Consider the following 15,499-nt stretch of genomic DNA (forward strand, 5'->3'; position numbering starts at 1 on the left):
TCAAGTGGTGCAAAAACTAATCCAAGGAGTCAAGCACGGTCAATCAGTGGAAGCGAAGGATTGCTTCGAGGTAGAACAGAGCGAGTTCTCCCTACAAAAAGGATGCTTACTTCGGGGAATTCGTGTGTACGTTCCTGCTGCTCTCCGGAAACGTGTTCTGGAGGAATTACACTCTGCTCACTTTGGTGTTACGCGTAAAAAGTCGCTGGCAAGAGGATACTGCTGGTGGCCATGATTAGATCGAGAAATCGAGGAAATGATTGCGAATTGCGCTGACTGTCAGTCGGTGCGTGCGGAACCTACGAAGATGAACCTTCACTGCTGGGAAACTCCGAGTGAACCATTTCAGAGGGTCCATGTGGACTTTGCGGGTCCATTCATGGAAACCTACTTCTTCATATATGTGGATGCCTTCAGTAAGTGGCCGGAGATCAAGATATGCCGATCCATTACAGCTGAAGGTACCGTAGCTATGTGCCGGAAATTGTTCAGTACGTTCGGCATTCCCTCAGTTTTGGTGAGCGACCATGGCGTCCAGTTTACTTCAGAGGTCTTCCAGCAATTTCTTAAGATGAATAGGGTGGTACATAAGATGGGAGCACCGTATCATCCAGCAACAAATGGACAAGCTGAGCGGTACGTTCAGACATTCAAACAGAAATTGAAGGCGTTGAAATGTTCAAAGTCGCAGCTGAATCTGGAACTATCCAACATTCTTCTTACCTACCGGAAGATGATCCATCCATCTACGGGGAAGTCACCATCAATGCTCGTGTTTGGTCGACAAATTAGATCAAGGCTCGACCTATTACTGCCGAAGAATGAAACTTCAAACAAAGCGGATATGTGCGCAAGTTCCAGGATGGTGACCGTGTACATGTGCGAGATTTTCTATCCAAAGACAAATGGATGTTTGGAAAGATCGCCGAGAAGCTTGGGAAGCTGCGATATACTGTGCGTCTCGACGATGGACGCATCTGGGAGCGTCATATTGACCATATAGTCGGTGTGGGCGCTGAACTACAGGAGAGTTCGGTGGACATTCCTAGGGAGCAGTTTATTGAACGTTACGTACTAACCATGCCCACTACTTCTACTGTCAGTTAGTTTTTCAGTGCGCGTCAGTTAGTTTTTCACTCTCGCTATGAGTAAGTTCGCCTTCCGCGATAGAAATGAATATTGTATTCTTTTAGACAAATAAAATAGATTCCGTTTAAACTGTTGTGGATTATTTATACTCGGCCCGTCACAACAATTAATTTCTTCCCCTTTTTCCTATTCTCAAAAATTCATAACATTTGAACTGCTAGAGCGATTCAGATGATAGATATATCAAATTAAAGCCTAGAAATTTTTGGAAAAATATTGCACTTGCGAAAAAACAGGAAGTGGGTTATATCTATGGTATAACCGCAAGGGTGACGTAGGACTATCGTTGATTTAGAGATCATTTGTTTGAAGTTGAATCTAAATCCATCCTGAATGAATGAATAAATAAATATTTGGGTGACTTCAAAAACGAGAGTGTTACTTTGAAGACTCAAGGTTTTATGCATCCAATATTGGATACAAAAAACCTTGTTCTGAAGAATAATCTTCAGAAGCTTTCCTGTTAACTGCACTTGATTGACAAATCATAAAACCAAATGTATGTGGTCGCAGTATTATATGGATAGGAAACATTAAAATAAACTCGCTTGAATGTAATTTTCAATTCCAAGGGGAACTGGCAGATTATTTTTCAGCAACGATCATTTCTTTCCAGGTTTCCTCTCGATAACCAGCAAACGAAAAGAGTTGCGCGCGTGTATGTGTGTGTGTGTGGCAGCTGCTTCTATGTCTTCCCGAGGAACCGTATTTCGATGCTGATACTCTCTTGGTCACCTTCTCTTCTCCTTCTGATCGATCGGCTTTTCTGCGCTCCCTCACAGTTAAAACAAACTGATTGCATTTAAGGTCAGGTCAAGCCAGGTAATGAATACCTCGATCCCTCGCCGTTCAGCTCGTTCAGTAACGATGTTGTCTTGTCGATGTCCTCAGGCGTCGTGCACAAATTACGTAACTCAAAAATCCGGATTTTGAACCTCCCCCCCTTTCGTAACGCAATTTCCTATCTAAAATAAACAGAAAGTAACGCAACATCTAACCCCTTCCCCCCTTATCGCATTACGTAATTTGTGCACGACGCCTCACGAAAATGTATTGGATGTATTCTTCAATTCCCAGGGAACTGACAGATTATTTTTCAGCAACGATTAGATCTTTCCGGAATTTTCTCGATGCTGTATGGCATCCAAACGAAAATTCTCGTTTCAGTTCGGCCTGCAAAAAACTTTTCTGAACTCTAATCCATCAAATTTGGAGCCCTGAAAAGGGCCGTTGATTATATGCTAAGCTAATATAGCACCCTCTCCTTGGATTCGACGGGCCAGCTGAATGTCCTTGGGCATGATGTGACGCGTTTTACGTGGATAGCACACAAATTTGTATCTTCGAATAAGCCTCCTGCAGCGTCATAACCGCGGAACTTTGGAAGCGCAAGTCGGTTTTGAAGTCCTGAGCAATTCCACGATCCAAAAGCTGCAAAGGTAGCTTGCGGATCAGCAATTCGGTCGACTTCCGATAGCGATGAATTTCACGCAAAGGTCCCGGTCGATAGCGATGTGGCTTCTTCACCTATCCTGCGGCTGGTGCGCTTATCCGAGCTGCTTTCGTGTGCCTTGCCACTGAAAGACTAACCTGCTATCTGCTTGGTCCCAAACAAACGAGTCGTCACGGTGCGAGAGTAGAGTAAGAAATGAACGAAAGCAAAGGAAGCGTCATTTTATAACCTGTTTTCGAAGCTATCATTAAGCTATTGAATCAATTTTCCGACTCAATAAATAGCAACATTGGACATTTTATCTTTTGTATGAAATGATTATCACTGTTCCGTTGATCCGAAGCAGAATGAATCACGCTTAAAGAAGGAATGGATATTTTCTTGGAATTTACTCAGCAAAAATAATGCCCTTTCCCTACACTTAAAAACGACAAACGGTAAACAGTTTCATTAAAGTGATTTCTTCGATATGGGGATATATTCACTACATCATGTCATGTATTTCATATTCTTCATTATGAAATCCATATCCATGGCACCTATCGGTATCGAATTATCATCGACACCACGATTTTCGCTAAATGCTCCTTTCAGTTCGGCCTGTAAAAAACTTTTCTGAACTCTAATCCATCAAATTTGGAGCCCTGAAAAGGGCTGTTGATTATATGCTAAGCTAATATAGCACGCTCTCCTCGGATACGATGGGCCAGCTGGATGTCCTTGGGCATGATGTGACGCGTTTTGCATGGATAGCACACAAATTGGTATCTTCGAATAAGCCTCCTGCAGCGTCATAACCGCGGAACTTTGGAAGCGCAAGTCGGTTTTGAAGTCCTGAGCAATTCCACGAACCAAATGCTGCAAAGGTAGCTTGCGGATCAGCAATTCGGTCGACTTCTGATAGCGACGTATTTCATGCGAAGTTCCCGGTCGATAGCGATGTGGCTTCTTCACGCTTCCTGCGGCTGGTGCGCTTATCCGAGCTGCTTTCGGGGTGCCTTACCACCGAAGGACTAACTAGCTGTCTGCTTAGTCCCGATGAAACGAGTCCTCACGGTGCGAGAGTAGAGTAAGAAATGAACGAAAGCAAGATAAGTGTCATTTTATAAAACATAAAAGAATCGAATGTAAACCCCACCCTCTTTATTATATAAGCTTACTGTATACTCACGAATATAATACAGTCAGCGCTCAACTTCTAAGCGGAACAAACGTATTGTCCTGCTAGAAGTCACACGCCAGCTATATTTTTCGGATTTTCGGATCGATTTTCGGATTGTTATATATATTGGTTTCATCATTATTTTGTTTCGTGAAGTTCTCCCGCCGCGAATATCGCCGCGATGAGTGTTCGACGCGAAAACACGTTTCGCATAGATTATGCGAACGTGCCGAGGAAGCCTTCATATGAGGAGCTTCACGACTTTGTTGCTTCCGAGCTGGGCCTGTCGTATGAGCAAGTCCTTCGTCTCCAGCCAAGCAGAGCACTTGGCTGTGCCTTTGTAAAGGTCATCGGCCTAGAACTAGCGCAGAGAATAGTGGCAGAGCACGACAACAAGCATGAGACAGAAGTGGGCGGTAAAACATATAAACTTCGTATTACATTGGAGGACGGGGCTGTAGAGGTGAAGCTGACAGACCTATCCGAAGATATAACAAACGAACAAATCGCTGAATTTCTCAGCGCCTACGGTGAGGTACTCTCGGTTACCGATCAACTCTGGGACAGAAAATATCGCTTCGCTGGACGCCCGACTGGTGCTCGTATTGCGCGCATGATGGTAAAGCGCAATATTGAGAGCTACATCACCATCGACGGTCAAACAACGAATGTGACGTACCCCGGCCAGCTGCAGACATGCCGCCACTGCTGTGAATTTACACACAATGGCATCTCCTGTGTACAAAACAAGAAACTACTTGTGCAGAAGACATATGCCAATGTAGCAAAGCAAAAGGGTTCACAACCTTCTGCTCCGAAACCTACCTCATCGAAACAGAAGACCATGTCTGTCGCACCTTCGACAACGAGCGCCGCTGAGAGAGGTAGACAACAGACACAACCACCGACTCAACAACAAAATCCAACCCAACCTTCGCTCGCTGCTCCGAAGCTGTCCGCGAAAACAAACCTTCCCGAACAAAGTACCTCTCTTATGGCACCACCGCTGTTGGTAGGTTCAATCAGCCGAATGGTTACACGTCAAAACAACGATGGAAATGAAACAGACAACTCGTCAGCTTCGGGAAGCAGTCGGAGAAAGAATAGTAGTCGTCCTCCAGGCAAGAAGCAACGACAGAACTATGCTGACGATATGGGCGAGGAGATGGACAGCGAAATATAATGTCTCTCACGAACTATAACATTACCACGATCAACATCAACACCATCACCAACTCGACAAAACTCAACGCACTACGGACTTTTCTACGAAATTTGGACATCGACATCGCACTCTTGCAAGAGGTAGAGAACGAACAACTTCTCTTGCCTGGTTATAACGTCGTTTGTAACGTGGATCACTCACGCAGAGGAACGGCAATAGCGCTTAAAGAGCATCTGCGTTTCTCATATGTCGAGAAAAGTTTAGACGGACGATTGATTGCGCTACGGGTGCAAAATACGACTATTTGCAGTATTTACGCTCCCTCTGGTACGAACCTCCGAGCGGAGAGAGAGCGCTTCTTCACCAACACTCTGGCTTACTATCTTCGTCATAACACAGAACACACATTGATAGCAGGTGATTTCAACTGTGTGTTAAGGCAGCGTGATGCGACTGGATACAATCCCAGTCCCGCTCTTCTATCATCCGTGCAACAACTGCAGCTCCACGATATTTGGGAACACCTCTGCCCGAATGTGCCCGGTCATACATATATTACACAAACTTCATCTTCACGCCTTGATCGTATGTACCGTGGACCTACAGAGCATAAGCCGTGGACTACAGAGCATGTTGAGAACAACCAACACCCACGTTTGCTCCTTTACTGTTCACAAAGCCGTTACGGCGCGAATCTGCCTCCCGCAATCAGGTCGCGAACCTGGTCGTGGCTTTTGGTATCTCCGTCCTCACCTATTAACACCAGATAACATCCACGAGTTCCACGTGCGCTGGCAATACTGGACCCGCCGGCGTAGACATTACCCATCGTGGATGCAGTGGTGGCTGTCGTACGCTAAACCTAAAATAAAATAATTTTTCCGTTGGAAGTCGAAGGACGCTTTCGACGACTTCAATCATCAACATCAACGTCTGTACACAGAACTACGGCTAGCGTACGATGGCTACTACCACAATCCTGCAATGCTCACCACTATAAATCGGGCAAAAGCGAAAATGTTGACTCTTCAGCGCAACTTTACGCAAGCATTTATCCGTATAAACGAATCATACATCTCGGGTGAGCCTATATCAATGTTCCAATTGGGCGACCGGCGAAGGAAAAAAACAACCATCACACAGTTACGTGACGACGACGACCAACTCATCGTCGACCCTGCTGCGATAGAACAGTACATGTTTGATTACTACAAATCGCTGTACGCTGCGGACCAGACAGAAAGAGACACAACGAACACATTTGAGTGCGAGAGACTGATTCCAGAAAACGATCCAATAAGTGAATCTTGCATGGATGAAATAACTCCGTCCGATATTATCACAGCCATCAAGACAAGCAACCCGAACAAGTCACCCGGCAATGACTCTTTGCCACGAGAATTCTACCTTAAAACATTTGATATCATCTGGAGAGAGCTAACTCTCGTTATAAACGAAGCCCTGTCGGGAAACTTCCCGGCTGAATTTGTTGATGGTGTGATCGTCCTCGTGAAGAAAAAGGGAAATGGTCAAACAGCGCACTCGTATAGACCGATCTCGTTACTAAACTTCGACTATAAAATCCTCTCACGCATTCTTAAGCAGCGTCTAGAGAACGTGATGAGTGCTCACCATGTGCTAACCGAAAGTCAAAAATCCTCAAACTCCGGCCGGAATATTTTCCAGGCCACTCTCGCGCTTAAAGATCGTATCGCCCAGCTGATCAAAAGTAAACAACGTGGCTTACTGGCATCATTCGACCTCCTCACGCTTTCGATGTCGTCGATCGGACCTTTCTCTTCCAAAACATGTGCTCGCTCGGATTCAATCCGAGTTTCGTTTGTCTACTCGCCAAAATCGGAAACTTGTCTACCTCTCGACTTTTGCTAAACGGGCGTCTGTCGATAGCATTCCCCATCGAGAGATCTGTTCGCCAGGGAGATCCTCTCTCCATGCACCCTTTCGTCGTCTATCTAAACCCATTGCTTAGACGGCTGGAGGAGATATGTGATTCAGACCTCATCGTTGCGTACGCCGACGATGTGTCGGTAATCAGCACGAGCGCAACAAGAATGGAGCAGATAAGAGAAACATTCCAGCATTTCGAACGTGTCTCTGGAGCAAGGCTGAGTCTGGAGAAATCTATCTCGACATCAGTGGGCTATACTGACGTCATGCCACTCACCATGCCGTGGTTGCCGAACGAAAACACAGTCCGCATTTTGGGAGTGACTTTCGCTAACTCCATACGGCTGATGAACAAATTAAACTGGGATACGCTTGTTTCTACATTCTCTCGACTGGTTTATCTTCACTCACTTCGTACATTCACCTTGCACCAGAAAGTAATACTACTGAACACATTCATCACGTCCAAAATTTGGTACCTTGCATCCATTCTAACACCGACTGCCGTTCATGTGGCAAAGCCAACTGCGACGATGGGAACGTTTTTATGGCGGGGATTCGTAGCACGAGTTCCAATGCAACAGCTGGCGCGGAGAAGTGAAGCAGGCGGCTTGAAACTACAGTTGCCAGCTTTCAAATGTAAGGCGCTGCTGCTAAATCGACATGTGAGTGATATCGTTTCCCTTCCCTTTTATATGTCCTTTTTTACCCAAAGAAATCCACCCCTCCCGCTGATTGTCCTTGTTTAAAATTCATCCTTTCTAATCTTCCTACACTCCCTCCACATATCCAACAAAATCCCTCCGCCGATACTATTCACAACCATTTAATCGCACAAACGGAAATCCCAAAGGTTTCTCGTGAGTATCCAGCGGCAGACTGGAAAAAAATATGGACGAACATAACAGCTCGACAACTGAACTCGAGTGAGCGAAGTACCCTTTTCTTGCTGATCAACGAAAAACTCGAACATAGAAAACTGATGTACCGTATGAACAGAGCCGATGATGAAAATTGTGCGTTTTGTAACACTAGTTGTGAAACTTAGCAGCATAAACTCAGCGAATGCGTACGAGTAGAGCTAGCATGGAGAATACTGCAACGGAAAATAACAGTGCTGCTTGGTGGATGGCGCAGACTCGAGATAGCAGATTTGTTACGACCTCACTTAAGGAATATACCAACAACAACAAAAATTCTAATTTTGAAAATGTTTTTGAAATACGTCATCTTTATTATGCACAGTAATAATGCTATTGATGTAGATTCACTAGAATTCGAGCTGAGAAACGAAGTTTAGAATAATTATTTTGTAATTACTGTTTTTTAACTTCTGGAAAAATAAAGAATTTATACACCGACAAAAAAAAAAAAAAAAAATAAGGGTGGGATTTAGATTCTATACTTTTATGGTTTATAAAATGACGCTTCCTTTGCTTTCGTTCATTTCTTACTCTACTCTCGCACCGTGAGGACTCGAGCTCGTTAGTCTTTCGCAGACAGCTCGTTAGTCATTCGGTGGTAAGGCACACGAAGTCAGCTCGGATAAGCGCACCAGTAGCAGGATAGGTGGAGAAGCCACATCGCTATCGACCGGGAACTTTGCGTGAAATTCATCGCTATCAGAAGTCGACCGAATTGCTGATCCGCAGACGAAAATTGCAGCATTTGGATCGTGGAATTGCTCAGGACTTCAAAACCGACTTGCGCTTCCAAAGTTCCGCGGCTATGACGCTGCAGGAGGCTTATTCGAAGATACCAATTTGTGTGCTATCCATGCAAAACGCGTCACATCATGCCCAAGGACATCCAGCTGGCCCATCGTATCCGAGGAGAGCGTGCTATATTAGCTTAGCATATAATCAACGGCCCTTTTCAGGGCTCCAAATTTGATGGATTAGAGTACAGAAAAGTTTTTTACAGGCCGAACTGAAAGGAGCATTTAGCGAAAATCGTGGTTTCGATAATTATTCGTTACCGATAGGTGCCATGGATATGGATTTCTTAATGAAGAATATGAAATACATGACATGATGTAGTGAATATATCCGAAGAAATAACTTTGGTGAAACTGCATTATAAAATTATTTGTGTACGAATGCCGCAATCGATAGTCGACTCTAATTTGCGCTGGGTAATTTCCTCGGAGGACTCGATTCCTCCTTTGAACATTAATAATCTCTTTCTGGCAAAACGATGTGGTATGAATCACATTATTTGAATGATAGAATGAAGAAGTTTTCTGCCAATTTCCTTCAACCTCCAAACGTATCTTTCTCCCGTTTGTCGTTTTCGCGTTCGCTAATCCTTTCTCACAACACCCATTTCTCGTTTGAGAAATTGTTGAGTAAACATTGTTTGCCAGTGCGCGTAGAGCGGGAATTCCTAAAGATTCATTGCACCTCTAATAAATTGCCGAAAGACGTGGTCTTACGTTGATCGCACTTGATTGAAAAATTCCAAAACGAAATGCATTTGGTCGCAGCATTATATGAGTAGAAAGCAAATAATCGCTCGAAAATGACATGATTTTCGCGATGTGAAACATTTTCCGTTTTTCATGATGGGAAAAAAATATTCAGAAGCTTTCCTGTTAATTGCGATTGATTGAAAAATAACAAAACCAAATGTATTTGGTTGCAGTGTTGTATGGATAGAAAACATTAAAAGACGGGTGGGTAATGTCTGGGACATAACCGGAGTGACGTAGGACTATACACAGGGGACAGCTTTTGTTAAATATATATTTTAAATATATTGTTTTATTTTCTTCTCCTACGTGAATACCTACCTATCTACCTGAAAAATGGATTAGTTTACTGTTTACTCTTTATGAATATGTTGATGGTTCTGAAAAGAACCTTTGGTGTTGTGTTTTTGTTATCACTCGATATTCCCATCTTGTTCGGTTAAACCTTCCTGTTTAGCTATTGCGTTTGCCACTCGCCACAGCTTTCACAGTTGGAAAATTTCTTCCCATCCAGCTTGTGACATGTTGTTCAGTAAATTACATTTAATGCGACGTGCCGGAGAAACACTTTGCCACTCACTGAAACTAATTGTTGCCTTGATGAGCGCCGAACCGAAGCTGCTCTGTTCTTGATGCGGGTTTTCTGATTGTCGTGAGCAGCTTTGCAAGCCAACTCGAGCACTCCGAAGGCCGAAACTCTATAATCGCTGTTAGGTATACTGTTCGGCCGTTCCGTTCGGCCTAGTTACCCTTGCGGAGCAATCAGTGAATGCGACCAACAGGGAACTGGAGACCTGCACGGTTCGTGTGAGACTTTGCCTTTCCCTTAACTTGTCCTCCTTTGTTACGTCCACGATGCCGATGCCGTACAACCACACGGGTTTACGGTTTGAAAGAAAATAAGATATTTTTTGGGGTCCGCGTGTTTTATACTCTAGCGGTACACACTCACAGGATAGAGACAAATCGGTAGACTTAGCCAGAGGGACGAGTCCAACGAGGCGAACGAATGAGCGTTAAAAGGGAGCGATGGCAAAAAATACATTCATTACGATTTGTTCGCTCGTTGGATTCACATGCAGGCTAAAAAGGGTCCTTTGCAGGATCACAAAATTATCTTCAATCTAAAGAGTTTATTGTTTTGTTATCACTCGATATCCTCATCTTGTTCGGCTAAACCTTCCTGTTTAGAGATTTGTTGCCACTCGCCACAGCTTTCACAGTTGGAAAATTTCTTCCCATCCAGCTTTGTCACATGTTGTACAGTAAATTACATTCAATGCGACGTGCCGAAGCGCCACTCAGTATCGCATTGGAGGCGATTTTAACCTGTAATTGAACATTTGCGATGACAGTGGTACAGTGTCGACTTTCAATGTGGGGTCATAATTTGGATCTCTATGTTTACAAAAATTTCCAACTAAATAAGTCGCATTACATGTCCGTCCAATTAGCTTAATGTCGAACTAATTGTAAATTACTGTACTTTCAATCTGGAAACAATTTAAGAATTGGTGAAAATTGAATAATCAGGAAAGTCCCCAACTATCAATAAGCTCAGAACAACTGTCAAATTCACATACTCATCAGATCCTGGCAAACAAATTATGAAAAAATCAATTTGTGTTTTATTATTATTTTGGATAATGTTTTAGAAAGCATTGAACTGTATTTCCTAAACTCTTTTTTGGAAGGTTTAATGGCCCTGAAAAGCGCCTTGTTTTATGGAATGGTTCCAATTTAGAAAACTTAGTACTCGTGGTATTGAAGAAAACCATTTCGAACGCCCTCGATGCCGCCTTGTTCTGGATTTGCCACCAAAGCAGTTTGTATAAAGAACAAACTTTTTTCTTCTGCTACCTGATGCCGTTTTGCGATTGCGTTTGCCATTCGCCACTCGCTGCAATGCCTGTTGTCTTGATGTCCACCGAACCGAATGTGTTCTGTTCCGAATGCGGGTTTTCTTATCGTCGCGAGCAGCTTTGCCAGCTAACTCGATCACTTCGGCGGCCGAAACTATATAACGCCGGCTAGGTGGACTGGTGCACTGGTACTAACGCGCTCGGCCTAGCTACCCTTGCGGGGAACTCCAGATCAACACGGTTCGAGCGGGATTTTGCCTTTCCCTTCACTTTTCCTCCTTTACCATGTCCAGACATGGCTGCTTGGGTTGGTTTGTTGATGTGTTGTGATGCGAACCGATGTGGTGTACGGTTTGAATGAGAATGATCGTTACGGCAGCGGAGCGGGGATTTTTAAGCTGACTGGCTGGCTCGAGAGTTACGCATGTGTGAGAATGCGACCAATGTTTCGTTCATTTTTTTCTCTTTCCTTCCCAATCGTGCTTCATTCTATTTCGCTGCTGCTCTGGTTGCCCGTTTTGGTCGGTACGATTTGAGGAGCACAAAATGGACCAATCAAAAATGGGCACATAGTGCATTTTGACAATGCTTGATATTTCACAATTATTCGATTATTTATCTCAAGAAAAATGAAATGTTATTCGTTATGATAGATGCGTAGATATATTTCCTATCAATCGATGCAAAAACCTTTGCGATCTATTGAGAAATACTCGAGTTATAAGCATTCCAAATCTTGCATTTTTTCCTACTTGTTCAGTGCCTAGATTTCCATTTCACCCCCTATATCTTCCGGTTAGACGTAGTTCTACGTCAAAATAAACTCTTTCGCATGAATGTATTTTTCAATTCCCAGGGGAACTGGCAGATTTTTTTCAGCAACGATGATAGCAACGAGAATTCCGCGCGTGTATGTGTGTGTGTGTGTGTGGCGGCTGCTCCGATGTTTCAAGCGGAACCGTGGCATCACTCTCCTCCTGATGGATTCCCTTTTGGCCTTAGGTGCACAAACAGGCTCTTGGTGACACCGTCCATCAGCGTTTTCATGATAAACGAAATTAGCTTCACAACAACAGCGACAACATGCTCCAAACGCTGTTCAATCATAACTGAGTGGGTTTACGAGCGGCGCTCGCTTATATACCGATTTTTGATTTCAATAGCCTGTTTTGAAAGCAATTTAAAGACTATTGAAACAAGTTTTTGGATGAAAAAGTAACAAGTATATGACACGTAGACATTTTATCTTTCAAATGAAGTGTTTATCATACCATTTCGTTCAGTTGTTTAAGAGCTATTAACGCTCAAAATCTCGGTCTCCAGCGTAACGCTTTCGTTCTCGAAACTTTGGTTTTACACCCCGGTATAGAAATGAAAGACGTAGTCCTACGTCAAAAAATAATTTTGTTTTATTGAATCCCATTCGCGACCTGACCTGCCTTTGGTTTCTAGCGTGGACGGCTGTGCCATTTGGTTATACTACCAGAACGTACGCGGCCTGAGGACGAAAATTGATGATCTCTATGTGGCAGTAAGCGATTGCAATTACGACGTCATTATGTTGACTGAAACCGGACTTGACGATAGCATCAACTCCCTGCAGCTGTTTGGAGTTGAGTTCAATGTTTTTCGCTGCGACCGAAGCCCTTCCAACATTGATAAGTCTAGATTTGGTGGAGTTCTCATCGCTGTAGCTAGTCGCTTCACTGCTGTAGCATACGAGCAACGGAGGTTCTTTGGAACAAATTTGTGTCGCTACTACAATACGTGGAAAAAGGTTGTTACTTTGCGTAGTATACATTCCACCCGACCGAAGCCGCGACGTAGGGGTTTATGATTCTCATCTGGCTTCCGTGCGTGAGCTGTGTGACCGAGCGTCCTCTGATGACACAGTTTTAGTATGTGGTGATTTCAATCAGCCCCATATTGCGTGGGAACCGCATGCCGATTCAGTTGTTAATCTGAACCCCTCTTTGACCTCTACGGCGAGTGCTGTTCTAGTGGATGGAGTCTCCTTTCTCGGTCTTCAGCAGAATAACTTCATTCGCAATTCTCGGGGCCGTACACTTGATCTGGTTTTTTGCGCAGCCGACATCAACATAACTATCTCCGAATCCGTTTCGCCGCTGCTAGCGGTGGATCTGCACCATCCTCCGTTAGTGCTGTCTTTATCGGCTAAAGGTGGATCTCTGTCGACTGCTGAGGATCTAAGCAAAAGCGAACGACCGCTGAATTACGCTAAAATCGATTTCGCTGCACTTAATGAGTTTTTGAATAGCTACAGTTGGAGTGCCCTTGGCCAGGACGTTAATGGCATGGCGACACGTTTTTGCGAAATCGTTTGTAGCTGGCTCTTAACAAATACTCCACGGAAAAACCTTTGATATCACCAGCATGCATGGAGCACTCCACTTCTTCGCCTCTTACGGCGCAACAAAAATTCTTGTCAACGCAAACTGCGACGTCGACGAACTGCTGAAACTAAGCATAACTTTCAACTTGCGAGCAATGCATACCGCAGCCTTAACGCCTCTCTTTATAAATCGTACGTGCTTCGTGTGCAGACAAACTTACGTAGGAATCCAAGGAGTTTCTGGAATTTTGTCAATTCGAAGCGTAAAACTACAGACATCCCATCTAAGATGAACTAAGATGAATCAGAACCCTTGAGGATTGCCGTCGACTACAGAGCTTGCTTGACCAGTTCGTCAGTTGGTGCCAATTGAATAAACTTACCATATGCATCGCCAAGTGTGTGATCATGAGCTTTCACCGAAAAAAACAGCCAATTATATTCAACTACACGATCGACGATTTGATTTTAGAGAGAGTCAGTCAGGTTAACGACTTGGGCGTTGTTCTCGATCATAAGCTAACTTTCGACGCACACCGATCTGCATTGATCACTAAGGCTAATCGTCAGCTTGGATTCATATTGAGAATCTCTAGGGACTTCACTGATCCCTATTGCCTAAAATCGCTGTACTGTTCTCTTGTTCGGCCGTTTCTCGAGACTGCATCGGTAGTATGGATCCCTTACCAGCATATGTGGAGTATCAGGATTGAGCGGATACAAAAATGTTTTATTCGAAGAGCGCTCAGGCATTTGCCTTGGCGTGATCCCCGGAACCTACCGCCATATGTAGCCAGATGTCGCTTGCTGAATCTGGATGCACTTGAGAGACGAAGGCGTATTCAACAAGCTACTTTCATTGTCAAGCTTCTTTGTGGTGAAATTGATGCGCCTCACCTGCTCGAGATGGTAAACTTTCGTGCTCCCAGCAGAATTCTACGATCCTCGTATTTGCTGCAACCGCTTCCACATCGATCATCGTTTGGACAACATGAGCCGATCTCGGGAATGATCCGTACGTTCTCGTCAGTAGAGCAGTTTTTTGTTTTTGGGGAACCATCACTACGCTTCAAAAACAGAATTGTGAAATCCGATGCGTTCAATGGTGTGTTTTAATGTTTTAGTTTTAAGTTTAAATTCATTAAGACTATGTCAGATGAGTTTTTTATCCAAACAACAATAATTGTGATTAATAATTGTATCTGTTTTTTTTTTTATAAATAAAAAAAATAATTTTTTGCAAGTGTGAAATTATTGACTTGAATTAACTATGTCGATTATCTGAATCGGTTCAGTAGATCAAAAGTTATGAATTTTTGAAAAACGTAATTTTTTAAAAAAAGGAGAAACATGATTTTTTGAACCATCGGTTAAATTTGAAAAATCATAATTTAAAAACGAAGAAGGACACATTTTTGGATATGTTGTCTAAAAAATCCTCAGCTTTCGAGAAAAAATATATAAAAATGTAGCGCCCTTGAATGAAAACTATAAAGAACAATTACGAACAATAATTGGCATGGAATATATATATATATATATATATATATATATATATATATATATATATATATATATATATATATATATATATATATATATATATATATATATATATATATATATATATATATATATATATATATATATATATATATATATATATATATATATATATATATATATATATATATATAGTATATAGTATGGTGTTAATTTCCCCGGCAGCTAAAAAGATGTTTACTAAGAACTAATTGACGTCAACGTTTCATTACCTTGTAAATTCTAGATACAATACCAACAGAGGGTATTTGAAAAAATGACTTTTTACGGGGTGTGTTCGAAACTGAAAAAAAAAGAAATTTATTCAGAAATCATATTTTTAAGTTGTTTTTTAAGCGTACATACATTATTTAGTCGTATAATTATTGTATCATTCAATTTATTCCGATGAGAATGCTTTAAAATATTTCAACT

General features: G+C 42.8%; 1 protein-coding gene across 1 annotated transcript; it reads left to right on the forward strand.

Annotated features, from left to right (window-relative positions):
* Positions 1-256: 256 nt before the first annotated feature.
* LOC129761316 (uncharacterized protein K02A2.6-like) lies at positions 257-1,003 on the forward strand. The gene has a single exon (XM_055759035.1). It carries the CDS (start codon positions 257-259, stop codon positions 1,001-1,003), a length of 747 nt encoding a protein of 248 aa, XP_055615010.1.
* The last annotated feature ends 14,496 nt before the right edge of the window (positions 1,004-15,499 follow it).

Source organism: Toxorhynchites rutilus, chromosome 1 (assembly GCF_029784135.1).
Source record: "Toxorhynchites rutilus septentrionalis strain SRP chromosome 1, ASM2978413v1, whole genome shotgun sequence".
NCBI lineage: Eukaryota > Metazoa > Arthropoda > Insecta > Diptera > Culicidae > Toxorhynchites > Toxorhynchites rutilus.

Coding starts and splice junctions, on each gene's coding strand:
- LOC129761316 (XM_055759035.1), top strand. CDS start 257: ATGATTGCGAATTGCGCTGACTGTCAGTCGGTGCGTGCGGAACCTACG.